This window comes from Epinephelus lanceolatus, chromosome 21 (genome assembly GCF_041903045.1).
Source record: "Epinephelus lanceolatus isolate andai-2023 chromosome 21, ASM4190304v1, whole genome shotgun sequence".
Taxonomy (NCBI): domain Eukaryota; kingdom Metazoa; phylum Chordata; class Actinopteri; order Perciformes; family Serranidae; genus Epinephelus; species Epinephelus lanceolatus.
This window is the reverse complement of record NC_135754.1, coordinates 11,337,509-11,360,279: the sequence shown is the minus strand read 5'-3', so window position 1 is coordinate 11,360,279 and position 22,771 is coordinate 11,337,509. Positions and strand designations below refer to the sequence as shown.

The 22,771-nt window shown below is 40.5% G+C and overlaps 2 protein-coding genes across 2 annotated transcripts in view; one reads left to right on the top strand and one right to left on the bottom strand.

Moving 5' to 3' along the window:
• rab26 (RAB26, member RAS oncogene family) overlaps positions 1-22,771 on the top strand; it is a 139,446-nt gene that overhangs the window by 103,820 nt on the left and 12,855 nt on the right. The window lies entirely within an intron of this gene.
• On the bottom strand, positions 9,595-15,506 carry LOC117247679 (uncharacterized). The gene is made up of 3 exons (XM_033612290.2): positions 15,382-15,506; positions 13,579-14,675; positions 9,595-11,230 (listed from the first exon to the last, which is right to left on the bottom strand). The coding sequence occupies exon 2, from the start codon at positions 14,617-14,619 to the stop codon at positions 13,594-13,596; it is 1,026 nt and encodes a 341-aa protein (XP_033468181.1). The 5' UTR covers positions 14,620-14,675; positions 15,382-15,506; the 3' UTR covers positions 9,595-11,230; positions 13,579-13,593.

Sequence of the window (22,771 nt, the reverse complement as noted above, 5' to 3'; positions counted from 1 at the left end):
TATATTCGCTTCAGCTGATCGTAAAATTTCTTTTTCTGACAAACAAGGACTGTGGATGTTATTTTCCCTAAAGCATAGTTGTACTAATGGGTATTGACAGCAGGAGCAATCAGCTACTAACTAACTAAAAGCACCCTAAACATGTGTATCAACATGGTATTGTTCTTTTAAGATGCATTTGATAAATGTAGCCTTTAACAAATGAATGAATGTAATATTTATCATCTGTGTGTTCAGACACAGTTAACCACACCTACTAAACACTACAACACTGAAAAACACTGGAAAAAAAAGAAAAGAAAAACAATTATTTTCGAGCACAGCACAGCCTCTCTAACACCAACATAGACGTGAATGAATCTCAGTGCCAGTTTGCCTAATTGAGCTGCAGGGACACCACAGATTTGGGGTGAACAACAGAATAAATAAATAAAGAACACAGTTGATTGGCAGGAGAGATTGGTGATGCTCTGCTCATCGAGGTCCTTTCCAAGCAGTAAATCAACGATGCAAAAACACTCCCCAGCTCTCTGCCTGTTTATTGAACTAAATCAAATAATGTTTGTCCTTCCAGCTCCCTCCTCTCACTGCCTTTCTGCCTGTCTCTCTCGCACAAACTCATGAGCATATTTGTTTATTTCCTCCATCTACCCCGCGACATCCCGCCAGCCCTCACACTTCTTCTCACTTTTCCTTCCTCTGTTTATTTTTCATCTTCCTCCCTTCTGTCAAGGCTGCATATCTTTTAAACCAAGGTAGATTTCCACCCTCCTATCCAATGCTAACAAAGGCATTTCTTTTTCATTTATAGTCAATTGACTTAAAAACATCCGCATGTCGCCATGGCTTATCAGACAGGAGTTAGCAAACAGCTTGAAAGGGCCAACGTGTGTGTGTCATGAATATGTAGGAGATAAGGAGCATGGGATTAAGATGTGGAAGCCTTGTGGTAGTTGAGTACTAATTGTTTATTTAGTCTTTTCAGGGGATTTGACAGAAACTTTAATGGTTCCATCTGTAGGTGGCTTATTGCAGTATGTGAAGGACCAGGAAAGAGTGCACACACACATTCACACTTATGCTCTTGCCCTAAACGCTAGCTCACACTCACACAGTGACATTCACAGACACACACCAATTAACACACAGAATCAAGTGTGAAAACACAACACTACTCATATATGTAGGAATGGGTTTTCTTTCCCCAAATGTAGTCTTGCAGGCTAGTTGCTGAGTTTCTTTACAGTACTTTGCACTGAGGCTCCTCCACACTAGAGAGAACACAGGTATATGGTAAAAAAGCTGCACTTGTTTAAGGGGAATGTTAATATTGTAATTATGCAGTAAAGATGTGTAAATGTTTGAAGTTCTAGCCTGAGGGGTTCATACCGAAGATGTTATCAGCTTCTCTAGAGTGATGTTAAGGTAACCTGAACCTGCTATATCTAATGCATTGAAGTTTAACTTGCTTATTTAACTGGGGCCCATACCACTCGTATAATGCAAATTCACAAACACATACATTCACACTGTTACAAACAGGCTCATGAGCCATGGCAAATATAGACACACCATTTTCAAGTGTCTGAGAAAAGTGATTTATTTAAAGTGTAATTTTGGTATTTTTCCAACCTGGACCCAGTGTATCTGTGTGTAAGTTACAAATGTGAAAAACACTTTTTTAAACTGGTTTGGTATTTAGTGACAGGGCTGTAACCGGCAGCCATGAAAAAGACTGCAGTGTAACCACTTGGGGCATATGCACGGCTGAATGTACATCCACTAAAAGTGCTTGTCTTTGGCACTGACTTATAAGTGTCTGAAAACATTATGAAAAAAGAATCCTACCATGATTGCAGTGGTATAAATTGTGAAAACTGTACTCTGAAGAATGAAAATCGATGGTTAGCATGCCATAAAATGTGCTTATTAAAAAAAAAAAGCAGCTGTACAGAGAGTGTCACCTGTGTGCATATCCTTTTATCCTTGACTGCTATTCAGACTTTTTTGCACACACAAAAAAAAAAAAAAAAACAGGACTGTTTCTGGGTCAACAAAAGGAATCATCATTTTTCATAAAAAGCTGTCACTGTAGTAACCCATTTTGTAATGTTGTCAGACAAGACAAGAGCTTTTAATGGACTTAAATTGACTGTGTGAATATGCCCCAAATGGTCACATCGCAGCCTGTTTCACTGCTGCTACATGTGGCTGCAGCACTTTCACTTCATACTGGACCAGTTTCAAACACCCTTCCCATCAGTCACTTGTACCCCTTTTCCACCAAATTAGCTTTGGTTCTTGAACTGCTTCTGTTTAGCATTCTTAAAACCTTGGTACTATCTAGCAAACCAGCCCGTGTTTTCACCAGTGTTGCATGGAACTATTGTAATCATGTGTCGTCAATGGAAGGCATTGCACAGTGCACAACTGACGTAAACGGTAGCAGCAAAATCGTGGATTACACTGACTACCTGTAGACTTTTGTTCTGTTATTGCAGATATTTGTTTTTACCCGAAAAATAAGCATGAACCAACTACAGTATAAATGACCCCACTGCACACTCATTTTTGTCTAATTATTTCTCACTTGAGGTCTCCATTGTTGCCCTCTCCATCCTCTCCTTCCTACCTGTAGAATATGACATGGCCACTGATGTCGTCACAGTCCACACTTCGATTTAAGGATTACATGCTATTTTTTGGTTCTAGCTGAGAACCAACTTTTCAGGTTGTGAACCACTTTATTTTTGGTTGAAATGCTCGTAACAGTTCAAAATTTGGTGTGGGAACCGGAACGAAACTGGTTCGATGTTGGTGCAAAAGGGGAATCAGACACAAATAAATAAGCAAATGGGGTCCAGGTTAGGAAATACTGAAGTTACAAAAGCAAATTAATTTAATGAATTACTTAACATAAACAAAACATGGAGTGTGAGTATCAGTAGTGTAATGTGTACATGAGGGATAAGTTGGTAAGCGAGTGTAAGTAAGTTGTACAAAAAGGAACCAAAAGACAGCTGAGCTAATGCTGCCCTCCTCACACAATGGGCAGTACTTTCAGGAGAGAAGAGGGAGAAGGAGTATGAGTCAAGTGAGCAAGCAGCAAGAGAGCAAGACACTGGGAGACTGGGAGAGTAGCCAGAACTCTCTTACACAGGCTGGCAACATCAGGTCCAGGTGTTACCAGGAGGCACTAATTGACATTGTGCCGAACAGTGACACACAGTGCACGGACACTGCTGCACGACAGCAACAGGGGTCGCCACAACACACATCTCAACTCACACAACTCACACAACTCAAACACACACTGACATGTACACTTAAACACACACACATAAAACCACACTGATACACATGCTACTCACACAACCTGACACTGCCCCAAACACACACAAACACACACATAGAGTAACAGGCTAATAAGTGTCAGTCTTCAGCCTCCCTCTGAAGGTGAAAAAAGATCTCTTCTTCTCTGCCTTTTCATCTTTCCTCCTCTTATGAGTGCATCCCACCGTCTCATTTCGACTCCTGAGAATTGTGCTCCTTTTTCCCCCTTCAAGCTTCACTTATTAATCAGTTTGAGGGAAAGCTTATATCTAAGGTTTATTCACACCAAGCATGTTTGGAGCGTTTGATCCTTTAGCTGAGTTTATTTGGCAGGGTGGGAGCATGTCTTTTAAGCTCAGGTGGCTTCAAATAAAACCACAAAGATGCCTTAAAAAGACAGAGCTGTGGTTTGTTGTAAGGGTCCCATTCTCATCCTGAGTCTGGGGAATTTCTTCAAATTTGGTACAAACGTCCACTTGGACCTCACAATGAACCGATTAGATTTGGTGGTGAAAGGTCACTGTGCCCTAGGACAGTCTCATTCTCTTGATCACCATAACTCAAAAAAGCCACTTCCTCAAATTTGGCACAAATGTCCACCTGGGCTCAGGGATGAACTGATTTTGGTGGTTAACGGTTCACGGTCATTGTGACCACACAAAATATGTTTTTGGCCATAACTCCAGAATTCCCATACTCATTATGACAAAAGTGTTTTCTGACCATTATTCAGCATTATAACTCAGGTACAGAAGGGGAGAGAAGGGATTGTACAGATCTTCTCTAGATGTGTGTGAAGCATCCATGTTTTAGAATGTGTAGCTTCCTTGCAGCAACATCCATATGTGAAGTACTGTCTGCTGTCATGTCTACATATGAGTCTGCACAGACATGGATGTAAACTGTAACTGCAACTTGACTGATTGGCAGAGACATAAAACTGTGAGGCGGTAATTCCAGTTCTGAACTATGGTAATCTGGTCACATCTTTCACAGTCTCCCTCCCTCTTCCTCTCCTTGCAGTTCTCGTACTGAAATTACAACCAGTAACTGCTATTACTAGCAGCAGAAGCTTACCAGTGGGAAGTGTAAAAGATTGTAATGTTTATAACATATTGTATACTTTCATGGCTACATATGAGTCAGGTTAGACATGGATGTAAATTGCAACTTGACTGGTTGGTGAGGCATACAACCGTGATGCTGTAATTATAGCTCATTTCATGCCATCCATGTTGTCAGGGAGCCAGCAGAAGTCAGTAGGATAAGCCAGAGGAAGTCTCCCGCGAGTATCCTCTCACCCAGAAGCAGCCCAGTCGCCAGCATGTTTGAGACCAACAAAAAGCTGGTATTTTTTAATGAGAGGTCAGGACATTTCTATCTGTGTTTGTAGTGACAACAGCGGGTATTTTAAGCCAAAAAATGATCTTTCCCTATCCCTAACCAAGTGGTTTTTGTGCCTAAACCTTACCACATGTTAGCCACAATGTCATCACAACAAAAACGTAAAGAAATGTAATGCTTCAACGTATCTGCTACATATAAAACGTACAAATGTAACAGGGTTCATCCAGGGTTTACAAAAATGTACAATGCCAACATTTATTCTGCCGACTGGGTTGCCAGACAAGGACTCTGCTCTGCAACAGCTCTGCCATATGCATCAAGTGAGCATCTTACATCGGGATTAATGGCACAATATCTTAGAACACATTATCCAGCTCTCCTAATACGTCCATAATCACAGCAGTGGTTCCCTTTTGTTTCATATTTGTGGCAGCACACTGGTGACTTCAGGATGCATCACTGCATTAAAACCATTGTCCTTCTTTCCCAGTTTTGACATCAGAAAAGCTGCAGTTTTGTCACAGTCACTTCTTAGATTGACATATCCCAGCTACTGTACAGTGCATCCATTTTGGGCTTAGGGCATCAAATGATGTAATGCTCTTTATTGCAGCCAAAGTGCTCAAACAATTAAAATTCCAAAGGGGAATGATGACATTATTCACAAAGTTCTCCGAAACTCAACTTCAAACTTCTCTGCACAGCAGGTACAGAAAACAGAATTTCAGAATCAGTGATTGGAGGATTTCCACAGCTATGCTCCTTAGGAGTCACATTTGACTTCCCTCATTATATATAAATATCATAAGACACTTGTCGGGATAACCAAAACACAAGTTTGTTTTTGCCTATTTAAAGTGTTTGAATAAATGACCGATGCCGCTGGTTTTCTGGGGAGAACCGTCTTGTTGGAAGTCTTCTCCAAAGGAGAAATGAATCATTATACTCCTGGACCTTGACTGTCTGATACAAAACAAATACAAATATACATAGAAGTGAACTTCTCCATTCCAGTTTGAACTGAAGTTAACAAACTATAGGTGTGATCATACTGTGTGTATTGTCATGGTGATTGTCTCAATGCGATGAGTTTAGATCCAGTAGCTGATGCAGGTAAAAGTAAGAAGAAAGACCTCTTTGCACAGTTGTAAGTGCTTGAAGTGCAGTGTATGTCATTGTGTGATGTGTATTTTTGTGCCTTTATCCAGTTACTTTTATCTAGTTTTAGACCTTAAGAATGTAGATCTTTTTATGGCACAATTCCTCTTTGCTGCTTCTCCCTTCTTAAAGAGTTCAGTGTAAGTTTACATTTCCGACTAAGACTGGGATTAGATTTAGATTAACAAAGAAATTCCACTGTGATTCATGCAAACACAACTTTTCCTCACTCATTTGTATTTTGGCAAATGTAAAGTGACCCAATGAGGAAATATGAGATGCTGCAGCTTCCTATTTGCATGCGAAGAGTGTGCGATAGAGTGTGTGTATGGGTGTGGGATGTCTGCATGTGTTGATGTGTATGTATCATGATCTGTAGTCCCTATGCTTACCTGCCTGCAGCATTGCTCCCAGCTTACACTGCAGATCTCTCTCTACTCGCCTCGACACCCAGCAGCTCATCTCAGCAGACCAAACCCAGATTCACTCAACTGACTCCATCCAAACTTCTCTGTCTGCATCTTTTACCTTTCACTTACACTGGAACACCTATTGATTTCTTCACAATATCCTGCTGAAATATTACCAAATATTTCACAGTGAAGGTCATATTTTCACTAGGTCAATGTAACAGGTGTCATAAAATGCCTCAGTAGTGCCCCCCACAAAAGTTCTAGAAACAGACCCCAAAGCTGGTTTCACCAACATGTACAAAACTTGGTAGGCACATGTAACACCCCAAAATGTAAAAAATTGTCTCTTGGGACAATACCCTAAACCCACCAGGAAGTCGGCCATTTTGAATTGAATGTGTCATTTTGGTGCATTTTTGGTCATTTTTATGGGTCATTCTTTAACAGACTCCTCCTACAGATTAGATCCAATTGATGTGAAATAGGTCTTTCCACCACTAAAACTCAATGCAGAAACACCATCTCACTCACTGCATGCAGTGTCTGACTTTCAGAGAAAAGAACAACTGCATCAGGCGGTGTCCTGCCAGGACCTCCGAATTGTGCAGAGGTGCAAGGGCCTGTTCATTGCTGCTTGTAGCTTTAATTTTTATTTCATTTTATTTTATTTTATTTTATTTTATCCCAAGGCAAATAATTACATTCCGTGCTCAAAACACTAATACTGTTAGAGCTGAAGTGAGATAGAGCCTATCAGCAGTTGTTTAACAGAATACATGTTCTAAACTAGAAAAGTGCACTGCGTAGAGTGCATATCTCTGCATGGCGACTGCCTGAACTGATCATGGCCATTCCACACAATTGTTGTCTAATTCCAGCAGATGCGCTGCAGTGCAATTCCGAAGCATCCCAGAAGCTAACAAAAATAAACTCCTTGTCTGTTTTTCACAGAGCTGCAGCATCTTGCACAGAGCAGAACAAGTTTGCCTGCTAAAAGGCACTGTATGTGAAATATATGTAATTATGAGAATAAATGTATTTTAATAACTGAAAAGCAGCCACAAATCTTTGATGTATGTCATTTCTAACAAGACTTTCAATGGTATTAACTTTGTCCGGAGCACAACAGCACAACATAATGTTAAATAACAACAAAAAACACAATTTATATAGACTGAAAAGGAAACCATTCGACTACAGAGCCTAATTACGTACCTACTTTCAATAGAAACACAAATATCAAGGAAATCAACAAAATCTGCAAGTCTAGAAAAGGGGCAGGTTAAACAATCCCCTCCGAAATGCTCCCGGTGTGTTACAACTGCATGTGGACAAAGGAACAAAACTTCAATCACAGCTACGCAGCTGGAACCAAGATGCAACCAAGATGGAGGCGAAGATAACAAAAATGGGGATTCATTCAAAACGTAAGATATGTAACTTTAATGGATCATAACATATTGGGTCTGTTATTTATCTGCAGATGCTCCAGTTCAAAATGAGACCTTTTCTATGAATATCAGTTTTTTAGCCAGGGTGGAGACCATAATGTGCCCTGTAACAGACAGGAAAGCTTGTTGTTTTTAGCCAATCCAATTTCCTGAAAACTTAGAGCCTTCACTGGAACCACAAAAGGTCATTGAGCATACAGTCATAAATGTGCACACAAAAAATAAGGCTGATTGGTCCAGTAGTTTGCGAGATTAGGTATGGATGGACAGAAAAAGACTCTCTCTTGTCAGGAGGAGTATATACCCATACTGTGGAATCAGACATCTGGCTCTGGGGAGAGCTTTCAAATGTTAAAACAGTCATGATGTAATAGTAAGGTAATGTTATCTTGGTTTGGCTTGAGACTTAAGAGATTTTAACTGAAAGCCTGCATGACAAGCTGGAAGTGTGTGGGGTTTGAAAGAAGTGGGTAGTATAGAGTTGCATAATGTGACATGTTGGATCTGGTGTTTTTGGTGCTTGAACCATATAAGCGACTGTCAGGACACCTTGGCCTCTGCCGCTCCAGTTTTGACCGTTGTTTTTTTTTTATCTGTCTCTTGTGAGTTCCCGAACTTTATGAGAAAGCAATGATAAATCACAGGTGTAACCCCAGAGCTCATCTGATACAGCGCATACCACTAAATCTTAGTCCTTATCACAGCAGCCCATGTTTGGCTCTAGGCGGCCGTTTGCTGCATATCATCCCCTTTGTCTCTCCCCCTTATTCGTGTAGGTGTGTCATTGGTTGATAAGCTGGACAGAGGCAAGAGACTTTTCTTGTCTCTCTTAAGCTTTCGCTGAAGAATAATGGCAAAATGCCCCCCAAAACAATTAAAATGTAAAAAAAAGTTACACCAGCAATTAATTAGAAATAAATAATTGGAAGTGTACTGAAGTGTGCACTGTCTCCATTTCCCTTTAAACCGAATTACATACTTTCCAGGAACCTTACCAATTACCCGGTCAGTTCCTTTCTAGGAGAAGAACAGGAAACTTTGTGAGCCGTAAAATGAATTGTTACCCATTGTTTCAGTTTCCTGCAACACTTAAGTCTGTCTGATCTTATTAATCCAGGTGTGTCACTGGTTGATATCCTGGACAGAGGCAACAGAAGTTAAACAAGTGTTTGCCTTTGGCTGCTACTTACTGGATTTCAACAGATGTTCTGTCATTTGAACATTTCCTCTTGGATCCTCTCACTCGTCCTAATTGCAAATGTGCCCCTGCTGTGGTTGCTGTAAAACACACCACGTGTCTAATGAGCATTACTTGGCATTTGCAAGACTATTGTTTGTAGTTGTAACCAGCATTTCTACAGTGATAACATAGTTGTGTTTCCCCGTGATTTCCCCTTAAGCAGCTGTTCCTTTGTGATTAGACCTTCTGTAAACTCGAAGCTTTTCGCTGTCTTGAGCCCATTTTTATTTGACTGTCCAGATAAGCAAGATTCTCAGCACTTTCCACCTGTGTGAAGTCCACGTACTATTCCAGTCACATTACAGCCACAAGCAAGATAGATTTTGCTGCTGCACATTGTGAGTGTGTGTGTGCATCTGTCAGGCAAATACACCATTGTACTGCATGAAGCGAGGGCCTGCAGAGCCTGAGCTAGAGCAGAGCAGCAGAAATTTGTCTACTGGCAGAGTGTTGGAGACATCCGACCATGGGAATTGCTGATAAAACAAACAAACAAAAGAAGCAGGTATTCTTCACAAAATTTTTGAAAAAAATAATTCTATTCCTACACTTCTCGGCTTCAATCACTATAGGGCTGTGATCATATTTTAACAGGTTAAAACTATGAAATATTACAAATAACAACATTCATATATTACGAGAGGCCAAAGCATTGTATTGAAATGGTTTGCTTTATTTGACCAGTAGTTTAAAAGCTTTATTAACAATATTGTATTCAACTAATGTCACTCAAATCATCACACTCTTTTTGCTTTTATTTGACAGTTAGGAAGAGGACTTATATTTGACAAGGGTCCCCCAACTTAAAATATTAACTCAAAAAAACAAAACAAAACAATGTTAGGTTGTAAAGAGTTTATATACTGTCAGTCAATTAATCTATTTATTGATTAATCTAATTAATATCAGTGCTCTTTCCTTTAAGTTAAAATGTTTTAATTTAACGGGCTGTCCTCATTTACTGTTGGTGGTGCCTATACATACAAAAAGTAATGCACTATATACAGTGTCATAAGTCAACGTTATTTAAAGCTACATACATATATAATGTCACATCACCATGTAATTTTACATAGCCCTATAGACGCCCCGTAGATGCCACACATACAAATATTTTGTTGAGATAAGATATCACACAAACTGTAAGCAAACCTTGTCGTAAGTTATCATTGTAGACTGTACAAATAACATAGTCACCGTGATGTCAGCCACTGGTTTGTGGACTCACAATTTGAAGCCTGGATTTTGGCATTTTGACTGTAGACATCTTGGTTTTTTAGTGCCATCACTGAGCATATTTGGACAAAAGATTAAAGCTGACTCATAGACTGGTGCAACGCCTCGCAGAAAGCCTGTCACTCAAGTGACCACGCCCTTAAATATGTGTAACTTTGGGTTTTAATAACATGTAAACAAGTGAGTTAGATAAAAATTTCACCCCCTTCACAGTTGTCATGAATGTAGAAATTAGCTATAGGTACCAAAATGTTTTTTGTTCTAGGGCGTAAATGTGTATTCCAGCTGTCAAGTTGGGCATTTTAACATGGGGGTCTATGGGGACTGACTTGTTCTCTGAGCCAGCCTCAAGTGGCCATTTGAGGAACTGCAGTTTTTGGCACTTCTGCATTAGCGTCATTTTTTAGCCCTGTAGGCTGAGGATACATTGAATTGCACTATACAGAATATCACCTCTAAAGAATATCATAAGTAGCCTTCTTTCAACAGAGAACATCAGGCAAATTTCATAAACTGTACAAGCAAATACACAACAATACCTTAAAGGGAAACTGAGTGATTTATCGTCTCTATTAGAAACCAGCAGGAACTGCATCATCTGCGGGGTTTGTTCCTCTCTCCACAAGCCACACCACATGCCCTAAAGTAACATTTGCCTGAACTTACACAAAGATTCATTTAAAAGTTATATTTCTCCAACAGCGACAAGTTTGCCAAATATCTACAGCTGAGTTACAACAGCAATGTATGGCAGAGAAGTGAAATATCAGGCTATGCTGAAGTAATAACAGTCATTTGTGTTGCAGGGCGGTGAGAAAAGTGTGTTTTACACTCCAGAAATAAGACCTTTGAGTACAACATTTCAAATGAGGCAAAAATACCATGATGCCTCATCCCCAGGACATACTGGAAACTGTACTGTAATCTGTAAAACTGTTCCTAGTAGAGGTGGCTTTGGAGGTCAAAGGAGTCTCAGTTTTCCCCTCAGTGTCCTCAGCCAGGGAAGTGCAGAGTGGACCTCTCCCAGTCGCAGCTGGTACCCACACACAGCCCTGCAGAAGCACAGAAAATGCTGTTACTATTGACCAACACTGTAACGCCCCTTCTCTCCTCTCAGCACATCGTAAAGGAAATCAATCAAAAGCTAATCAGGGTGAAAGGCACTCAGGCATCTGCAGTTAGATCTTCTGCAAACATTAAAGACAGTGTTGAGCATCATCTTCAAATGGAACAAATTCCATTCTTATAAACATGTTGTTATTGTTTGTGTAAAGAGGAACACCAACCATTGCCACAGAAGAATTTACTGGTGTTAGACAATACCTGTGATGATGTCTCAAGGGGTACCTTGGCCTGAGCTAGAGGACACATTTCTAACAGAATGCTTTACAAGTGGGTTTTGAAAGATGTGGGTATTTACCAAGCAGGGAGAGTCTTAACCAATAGAAACTTAGAGCTTGATTCAAGCTGGGGACTACAGTAAATCTCAGCCTCTGCTGCATCAGTTGTGACCTTTCTTTGTTTGAATCTGACTCTCACACGTTTTTTTTTTCTTTCCCTATCTCCACCTCCTCATTGGAGGACAGTCGTCTTCTTCTTTCACAACTATTGTTTTGAAAACTCAATTTCTCAACTTCTCCTCTACCCTAATCCTGCCTCTAAACCTAAATAATTAAAATAATTGAAATGTAATGCTTCAGTAATAATGAACAAAAGAGCAAGCCTCCACAAACGCACGTTCAAGTATGTTAATTATTTCAGTTGATTCCATCACTTTATCACCAACCCCAGCGGCATATGTCTTATACTTGTACAATTAATATTTCCACTGTACCGTGACGTTTACGTCTTATGTTATGCTTTATGTTTATGTTGAAAATAAATATCTTCCATGAGAATGGTCATGCTCAGCTCTACTGGGTTTACACTTGTTATATCAGCCATGAAAATAGTCTGCATGTCTAATTCTGCCTTTGTATTTGTATTTTGGTCCAGAACAGTGCCACTGTAGTGCAATACCAAGATATATGAGTAAATGGTGTCAAAATCTGCACATTGGAAAATTAGGGTTGGGTGGCAAACCTGTGCTTTTATGTATACTGAGTATACACTGTAAAAAATTAATGGACGTAGCTACAATGACATCACTCATTGGTTTGTGGGCTCCTGTTTTGAAGCCTCAAGGTCGGCATTTTGGTCGTCGTCATCTTGGTTTCTTGGAGTCAGAAGTGACCATAGTTGGACGAAAGGCTGGAGCTGTGTTGGAATGAGGGCTGGATCTGACTGAGTAGCCGAGGACACTATTGGCAGACAGCCTGTCACTCAAGCGGCCCTGCCCTTGATTACTCATAACTTTAAGCATATATTTAATAGAATATAAGTATATAAAAAGTCATGGTACAGTTGTCACGAATCTTAAAATTTGCTATAGAGACCAAAACTGTCTTTTGCAGCAGACTGTTTGGGGCCAACCTCCAGTGGCTGTTCTAGGAACTGCAGCTTGGCAATTCCATGTTGGCTTAATTCGTCAGCCACGGAGATTGCCACTTGGTACTGACTGAATTGTGTCGGTACTACCAAATAACAAGTCATGTTAAAAAAATTCATGCCTAATTTCAGTGCCTGAGGGTGCATCTGGGTTTAGACAGGAGGCAGAGAATCCTGAAAGCCTCTGAGCTCCACCAGCAATGGAGGTCTGCAAAACAGCTGGTTTCTTCACACAGGAGGCAAAAGCACCAGGAAGGTGCCCACGATGCTCTGTGGCTGGCAGTTAGCTCTACGGAGCTGCCGGGTTCAGGAAACAGAAGCCGCCAGGGGCAGGGAAGCTGCCCATGAAGCCCCGTCGGCTTCCTGGCAAGCTGAAACTATTGTTGCAGTGCCTATCTGCAGCAATAGTTTCAACATCTGGTGCATTTTGTTCTCTATTTCATATTATAAAGTGTCACTGCTGTTTGGGATTGTGATTGATTACGTACTGTTCCATATATTGTCAGTTATGTCTAAACAGAGAGCAAGAGCGATGAGCAGACACAACAGACAAACACACACAGACAGACTTGTAATTAGACTATAGCAGAGGAACAGCATGCTTGTTGACCAGGGTGGAGTATTGAGAGGAAGCGAGAGGGTCTAGGCCTACTACGTCACTTCAAGGTACTGTGACCGATATAGTTTCAAATGTGAATGGTACCCAACCCTATGGAGAGTGTTCCAAAACCCTCTATGTGTCTCTCACTAGTTAACTTTCTTCTACGTTATAGTAGTGCAGTTCTATTGTTGGATCATCTCTTTAACTAACCGTAGTTAGAAGTGCAGTGTGTTTTGTAGTTTTGCTGAGGTGTTGGTCCAACATTGTATTTCTTTCACAAGATAATATTTTAAAATTGTCACGTATGCTTACCAGTTGTTCTGGCATTCAGGCTGCAGTGGTCTCAGTCTTGTGTGAATGTTTGGGCTTTGGCTTTATGACAGTGCTGTAAATGATTTCCTTATTAGCTGCCACAGGCTTACAGCCTTGGCGTGAATGAGCCATCAGTTGTGCTATCTGTCTTGCCATGAAAGTTTTTTCTGGAACAGGCGGTGGTATTTTGCGTGGCTTCGTCATCACGTTCACCTCCTCTTCACTGAAGACATCGTCAGACTCATCCAAAAGGGTGAGCGGGCGGAGATTCACAGCGCAGAGCTCCTCAACTGTCAAAGCAGGTTGAGGGGTTGGCAGGGATCTGAGGAAGGCTGAGGAGTCAGAGTGGCGGCGACGGGATGGTTTGGGAGGTGGTTTGGTTTCAGGAGAGAGACCTGGGTTAGGGGTGTCTGATAGAGAGTTAGGTGCAGAATTAGATTTGGGTTCAGGAGAGATGACAGGGAGTGGAATCTGCAGAGACAGCCTGTTTGTACGAGCCTGGCGGGAGGTGGAACTGGACTTTGTACGCAACTTCCAGCCTAGAGGGTCAGGGCCGGTGATGACAGATGTCTGCACAGGAGGAGGAGAGGAGCAGGAAGAAGTGGATGATGAGGCTGAAGAAGAGGATGCTGAGCTAAAGGCCCCCATGGGGGGGCAGGAGTAGCGTTTGCATGAATGATGGGACGCTGCGTGAGGTCGGAGGAGGGATACTTCACGCTGAGGAGGCTGTGGTTCCTTCTTGTTCTTCTTCACAGTAATGACGGGCGAGGTCACACTCTTGCAGAATTCACCTGACCACTGTCGCTGATGAGAATGTGTGGCTCCATTAGAGGTGATGACTGCTGAGAAAGGGCGCTCCCTGGGCTCCTGGCTGTGTGTTGTGACATGTCCTGCTCCTTGTCTGTTCTTGCAATTTCTATTCTGTACTCTCACATGATTAGCTTCAGACTCTCTTTTACTCATCTGGCCACACTTAGCATAGCTACCACTGACACGGGCTGGGCTTGAAGTGCTATTAATAGCAACAGAAATTTTTTTCATCTTGCGTGAAGGGGTGGGACCTCAGTGTTTGTCAAGTCTGGTGAGCATAAAAAACACTGTGAAGAAAAACACATTGAAAGTGAGAGGACGGAGGGGAGGGTCAGGATGAGAATGTTGAAAAGAGGAACAGAAGACGCCCATTACAAGTTCTCAAATGAAGTTTCACAGCCAATACATTTTCACAACAGAGACACTAACTGTTATGTCAACACCCAAAAGTCGTGTGAATGTTTGCAGTAACGTCGATCAACTTAAGACCAGCTGTTTTAATTTGAAAAGGCAATTATGACATTTATATAGCTATACAAATGAATGCTAAACTTCTCTTTAGCTTTTAGCTTAAATGCTAAGCTATTGTAGCTGTAGCATAAATAGGGAAGAGATTTAGCAAACGGACTCAATCATGTACTTGATTAATACAGCTTTATAATATCCTTAAGCTTGCTAACGTTAGATAGCATTAGCACACATAAGCTAAGCATACCAGACCAAGTACGGCTGTGGCAACATAACCCCTGAGTGTATTGCATTTTATTACCTATGAATTTAGATTTTCAGTGATAAGAGAAAGATTGTGCTATTTCTTCTGTCAAAAATGACATAGTAATACATTTAAATAAAGAAACACTTTTACCGTTTTGCACCATACACATGCTAGCTAAATAACTAAACATAAAATGGTCTTAAGACTTAAGAATGAACGCTGACATGCTTTTAATTTAAAAACCAGTGTCCAAAATGCAAATGCAAAATATTGTTTACCTGCAGAGCTATGTTGATCCTAGGTCTCATCCAATCTGGACTAATCTCTTTCTCACATCTCGTTCTTAATACCACTCTCTCTGTTTCCCCACCCAGCAACCTACTCACTTTTGACCACAACTTCCTCAAACTAACGCCCAGAAACCCACAGTCCATACACGCGCGCGCGCGCGCACACACACACACACACACACACACACACACACACAGTTGATTAACGGCCGTTTTCATAATAGCGTGAAGCAAGAACAGTATGGGAAAGTAGATATTTGTTCATGGGAAACACATCTGTGAAAATCCAAAGACTTAAACAGGTCTATGGCCTACTACCCTTGTAGTGTGTGTTTTTCTCTTCCCTATCATTACCTGATATGAAAAGTGATGATTTAACCTATAGTCAGTTTACTAATCGGTCAGTTCATCAAATTATAAAAGAATATATTTTCCCAGTTCACCCTATCTTTGATCAAGGACACATTTAGCCTCAGAGTGAAACCTGAGGTCTGAGTAATTACAACATTGTGTCTTTGAAGAAACTTTGCTGTTGAATTTTGAGTTTCTTTTTCAACAGTATGTTTTCTACGAGTGGCACAAATGAAATCCAATTCTTTTCTATTTGTTTTTGTGAGATAGCAAAAGTGTAACACCTAAAGCATACACATGTCTAGCTGATTCTGCACATGTGCAGCCAAATAAAAAGTCAGGGATATTTCAACCTTTGGTGGCAAATTATGGCAAGAGACTATCCACAGCCAATCAGTAAACAGAGTGCTTTGACATTTTGACCTCTGTTACAAAGAATTTCATCCCTCCCGAATCACATGAACGCACCGCCCAGCTGCAGAAAGATGTCATTTTTGCAGCCACACTTCGCTGCTGCTTGGTGTGTTTTTAGAGTAATGACATTTTGGATGCTTGATTAGGTGCAGTAATGATGCGTTGCATTGAGACTGCCTCTTCATCATGGTGCCTTAAATCTAGTGCTACCTACTCACAAATAACCCAATTACAGCCCTTTTTTAAGGTACACCATAATAATACACTTTCTGCTTCCTTTAGATGCAGGGGAAAACATTTTTAGCATCACCAGCAATGTGGCTCTAGGGATTGCAGTGTCACTTACATAGTGGTAGGGTTGCCACCTGTCATGTGTAATACGGGATTGTCCTGTATTGAAAAATAAAATGTACCATCCCTTATTGAATCAATGCGGGCGGAGTTTGTCCTGTATTTCTGTGCACACCCTGCTGCTGTTTTCACATGCTTGGAATGATGTGAACAATAGGCTGTCAAACCAAAAGAGTTTCACGAGACATAGTGGATTCATATTAAATCAGAATTTGCAGAAGAGGATGACACATAATGACAGGTCTGTCACTCAGCATCATTGTTGCCTTGTTTATGGAGACTCTGACGCGCAGGACCACTGTTAGCATGCTCACTGACCCGCTGAATGACTGCTGCGTGATAAAATTATGCGAGGGGCGGTGTTGAAACCACAAAGTTTATGGATTTATAAATCCTCATGTGCACCTGGTTCTGTTTTACATAGTCATTGTGGTACTGGACCTTGTTTCCACTCCCACTGTGAGCTATGAATTGATGCAGAGGCACCCTAAAATTTGTTTGCTTATCAATATGTGTGCACGCTTTACCACGCATTACAACTGCCACTTAAGGGACAGTCTGTCATTACACAGAACAGCTGTAATTACATGCAGCCATTACCCACAGCTGAGGCTATTATCAGCGCCTGTACCACTATCACGTGTACGTGTGAACCATCTTCGCTGTGATATTCTAATCATCATTATTACACTTAAGACAAATTATTGACGATTAATTTACAGCTGTGTAAGGTCCTGAACTGAAACTCCTTTTGAATGGACTTGCAGTATATTTTGTCCTGATATTCATGGTTCCCAGAGGATTAATCCTAATTACTCTGGTGATCCTCTCACTTTTCCTCAAGTGCTACCAACAGCTCAAATATTTCACTCACTCAGTAAAAAACGTCAACATCATCTGGACAGATTGGCACAGAATTTAACACAGACATTCACGGTGCCCAGATGATATTCCCTGATTACTTCAGAGATGCCTGTGGCATCACCATTAGGTTGTGGATTTGAGCGAACTGTCTTAACAACTGGGGTGAATTGCCCGGAAACTTTGTACAGACATTTGTTTTGTTAAGTGCTAATTAGCAAATGTTAGCAGGCTAGCACACAAAACTAAGTTGGTTAACAAGGTAAACATCAATATGTTAACATTGTTATTGTTAGCATGCTGATGTTTGCATCTAGCTTGGAGCACAAACTATGTAGGCTATAGCCTAAAAGAACCACTTGCTCTGCATGCTTATCTAGACAGGACCCGTTTCAGCCATATTTTTTAGTCGTCTGTTTCATATGAGTCTGATGGAACAGATATGTTTCCATTTCAGTCATTATGGCTGTCCTTGTAATGGTCATGTTTCACTCATGTTATGTGCAAATGCATGCTGTTCAAGTCTATTTTCTTCCATTTTACACACATATCTACAGTGACTGTGTGTTGGGCTCTTTGTGCTGCCCAAACATGAGTGACCAACTGTCTCTGAACGCATCATGTATAGACACAGAGGGAGGACTGAAGCTGCTCTTCTGCTAATGCGTTCTTGCTATAAAGTCTGTGCAGGGAGCAAGGAGAATGTAACTGCACTCTCCAATTGGAAAATGTTAAAGTGTCATCTTGTTTTCAAAGATGAAAGCGAAGCCATCATTCTGACCTAAAGCTGCTATTTGACGGATTTAAAAATGTCTGACTCTGGTGACTCAGAGTGCTATTTTCATCAGGATTATCAAATTTTCCCAAAAATGTATGCCATGAGAACATTTTGAAAGATAAGGGGCCATAAGTGCTGTACTGATGACAAAATGGCTGTTGGTTCATTTTATATATTCTGTTCAGCCAATCTGAAATTTAAAACTGAAAATGTAAAATGAATCTTCTCTTTTAATTTTATGAATTTGTAGCCCACCCTCGTGACATTACTTCTTGAGAACTTCTTTTTTAAAACTTTTTAAATCAGTGGCAGCAAAGTTGATTTTTTGACTTCTGGGGCATTTTGAGATATGTTAGAAGCTTACAACTGATTTACACTCTCCTCTTCAGAAAGTTCAGAAAGCTGTAGCAACTATGCAAATTAGGATGCATCATTTTCTGGTGACTTCTGGTGACCGCTGCAAACACTGTCGATAATTGGTTCGATAGAACTTTTTTCTTAGCACTCCCTCTCAGTTGTTTGGATAATGGCTAAAAATAAGCACTAAGCCAAGTGATAATGTGACTCTGCAGTTTGCCCTTAAAGCCCACATCCACAACTTTCGGCCTCTCTCGTCTGTCCGCCTTTGTACAAAACGTGGTTGTCAAGGTCAGTGTCAGCCGAAAGCTGCACCAAAGCTGTAAACCTGACTGCATGTCACAAACTATCACATGTGGACCAACACATACACGTATCCTCCTCGCATGCTCCCACGTACCGTACGACTTCTAACGCTCAATGTTGACAGCGAGCCTTTTGAAGTTTGATCACTTTCAGCACAGAAGCTGCATTCCTGCTTTCACCTCCTCCTAATCCACCCACAGGCGCCGAGATCTTTCAAGGCTGTGTGAGTAATTGGCAGGTTCGCATGTTGTCGAGAGTTGGGGCTGCTTGGTGAGGGCTCGGTACATTAATCTCTGTGTAATGAAACCCCCGGGGAGGGTGCGCAGAATACTGTAAACCTGTAGACAAGAGGGGGATTACCGCTGATCCGAGCGGTATTCGTCTGATGATACACTCACAAAGAGATGGAGGGAGGCGGGAGGAAATGTGTGTACTGTAAAGTGTGTGTGTGTGTGTGTGTGTGTGTGTGTGTGTGTGAGACCTGACCTTTCTCTCACTGTTTCAATCGATAGTAATAAATTTTTTCTTTTCCTACGGCCAGTCAGAATTGATCAATATGTGCTTATTGATGTTTGACATGTTAACAGCAGCTGTGTGCCCAGCTGGCCGTCTCTACTTATCTTATGTTTTGGGGTTATATTTCCTCTGTACATCACATTACTGTTAAAACTTGTGCTGAGGGTTTAGAGAATGTCTTTCTGTTTTCTGCTCAGAGTAATGCAGAAAGAGCAGTAATGTCAATGCAGTACATATCATGGAACATTTAAGCAGCAAAACTAAAAGCTCTAGTCACAAACTTAGTCATAAAGCTTTTGAAATAATCAATAACGTTACGCTGCTCCTCGTGTGTAAATGTGCAGTGTCTCTCTTAATGGGTAGTTGGACAGCAGCTCTGCTCTGGTCTCTGTTATGTTCACATTTACAAAATGGAACAAATATTTTCCCCATTAATGATGTATTATTATTTTAAATTATTTAAAAAATTGAGATAGTAGTACTAGTACTTTTACACTATGGAGTACTTCATTCGATACCCATCATGTGAATGGAAGCATTTAGTGCCATAAGATGCCACCAGACGCCCAGATATGTGGTATAGCCATACTTTCGAACAGCAGCTTGACATTATGACCTGCCAGCTTTGTCAAATGCACCATACTCTACTTCAGCACACCACAGACTGTACAGGTTGTAGCTGCTGTGGTAGTGGGCCAATCACATGTTTCAATAAATTGAAGAACGCTTGCTGTGATTGGCTCTGTGCAAAGCAAATAGTAATTTTTCTCTAGATCTGGGTACTAAAAAGGATCGAATGCAATTACAGTTTGATTGGAAATGTACTTATCGGCACTGGGTTATTTCAGTTGATACCTTAAATGTGTAGACTGTTGATACCAAGCCCGACTGTAGAAGGAAGGGAAATTGTTAATAATGGAAAAAATACGAGGTCTAAAGTAATACAACATTTCAGAAATCAAGTGAGATGGAGTGAGAGGACCAGGAGGATGATTTCAAATATTTTTTTTATCTGACAGTGACAGAGAGTTTTGTTCACAAAGGGAGAGCACAGAGACTGGCTCAGCAGAGATCTACTGTATATCTCTGTGGTAAATGGAGAGATTTGAAGCCTGATCCCTCAGGTTTGCCAGCAAAATGACAAAAGAAACTCTTTGGAAGTTTTTGGAAGGAATCAGAGATCCAAGTAAAACAGCTAGTCACACTCTTAGGATTTGGACGATTCCTGGAAGTGGAAGTGTATTTAATGAAGGTACGATTTACAGCTCTCTATATGCATTTCAACCCTATCCCAAACTTTAAAGGGGCAGTTCGTCTATAAATCATAAATACATATTGCAAAACATACTGCAAGAATAGCTAGCTCACTCAGCACCACTGAGACCACACTGTCACAAGCACGAGCCTCTCATCCATGAGTAGATGCACACTTCCTTCTGCGCGGTAATACAGTTGGCAGTTGTAGTTACGTAAAACAGAAAATTGTTCCTACATAAAACTGCTCACAACAACATCTGTAAATCATCTTGAGTAACGAGGTCATGATTTCCGAATTGAGACATTGCTGTAGAGTTTTTCAAATGTATTTATTTATGGCGCTTTGAGCACCACAAGCCGAGTGCCATCTAATTCCACTGTATTCAAGAGATGGCAGACATCTCTACGGCCGATATCTCCAATACCCGGCAGCTCACACCGACAATCTAGATTCATAAATAGCGCTAAGGGTGAGAGAAAAAAATATGTATTTTTGATTTTGGGGTGGACTGTCCCTTTAAGACTGCTAGAAAAATGCCTGATTACATGGTTAAAACTTACAATAATGACTCGTCCGCATCATCCATTACTGCTACTACCTGCATCGGTTTGTGAAGTTAGAGGCTTTAATGGCTTTGAGATATCAGAGCCCGTACATTTTTTTTTTTTTTAATTCATTGTTGTTGTGCATTTTGCATTCATTGCTTTTTATTTTTATCTACTGGAAACAAAGTGGTTTATGTCACTTCACTCCACTGATTTAGCTAAATTATCAGTGATAGGACCTCCACCTACTTGTCATTTACATCATAAGCCCAGTTCTACTCCCTGTTTTTCAAATTGTGTGTACTAGCCTTAATAATCTAATATAACCTTTTGTTTCAAGAAGTTAAGTGATAGCATGAAGGGTAAAAAGGTGAACTTCACATTCCCATGTGAAAACTCATGTGTCTATAAAGCAAACACAGCTGAATAGAATGTCAAGTGTGACTTTCTTACAAAGACGGTTAAGTGATCTCAAGGAAAAACAGCCAAAAAAAGTTTGATACATTTTTGTGAGGGACAACTTTTTGCCACATTCACAATAATGAAATGATGAACCTGATGAAAACAGGCCCATTGTGCTCTGTCAAAACAGCTCAACCTTCCTGTTCTCCTCTCTCAAACAACAGAGGTACTCTAACACAACCTTGAACCTTGCAACTTCACTGTTGCATAAGCTCTCCATTTCATTACACCTACCTCCATCTTCCACTTCCTCTTATCCAGGCTTAGTAGCTGAATCTCCGTCCTAAGTGATATCCTGTGAACAAAAAAATTAGGCCAGCTGGAACGTTAATACAAATCCTGTCATCCTCTGTGGCTCATTATTTAGAATCCTCACTATCTGAAAATCCCTTTTACTGCCAAAAAAATGACAACTTTTCAGGGATGTTTTAATGTATAACGGGTAAGTGTAAAATTGAATTTAGATTTAATCACACACACACACACACACACACACAATACAGTATCTGCTCTGAGAATGTTAAGGGACAGTAATTACCATAACTGAAATTATTTCCATAACCATCGAGGCTAATTTGAAACATGAAAGTAGGGCAGCTACTCGCTCAGTGTTAATGTAAATGACTGCAGCATGCATTAATAATCATATTTCACTACTGACACATGGTCATTTTCACAAGACAAGGGCACAGTTTTAAACTGCATGTTTTCTGTGGGGGATTGGAGCTAAATAAATAAGATGTAAATGCTGTTTCTGGTAGAAACCAAAAGAGTTTTTTTCCCCACATGTACTCAGGCCTTTCACTTTTTGTATTCTTAACTGAATTAAGCAAATTATAACTTTAATGAATTTTATCAGTCTGGTGGAAAGTTTTAGTGTTCATTATAGAGGCTTTTACACTTAGGGCCCTATTTAAATGATCTATAGCACATGGTTGTAGTAGTCGTGGTAATTTGTTTCAGTCCTCGTTAACAACTTTCCAAGAGTAATGCACATAATAAAGAATAAATAACATCAAGGCATTAAATTAACACAAATAAACAAAATAAAAAGGAAATCAAAGAATTTAGACCGAAAAGGTGTAGGCTGAAGCTAAAGCTTATTTTACCAATCCTTTTTACTCAGCATATTCTCATGAGTTACTCATTTACGAAAGTGCATGGCACAACTGCATTTAG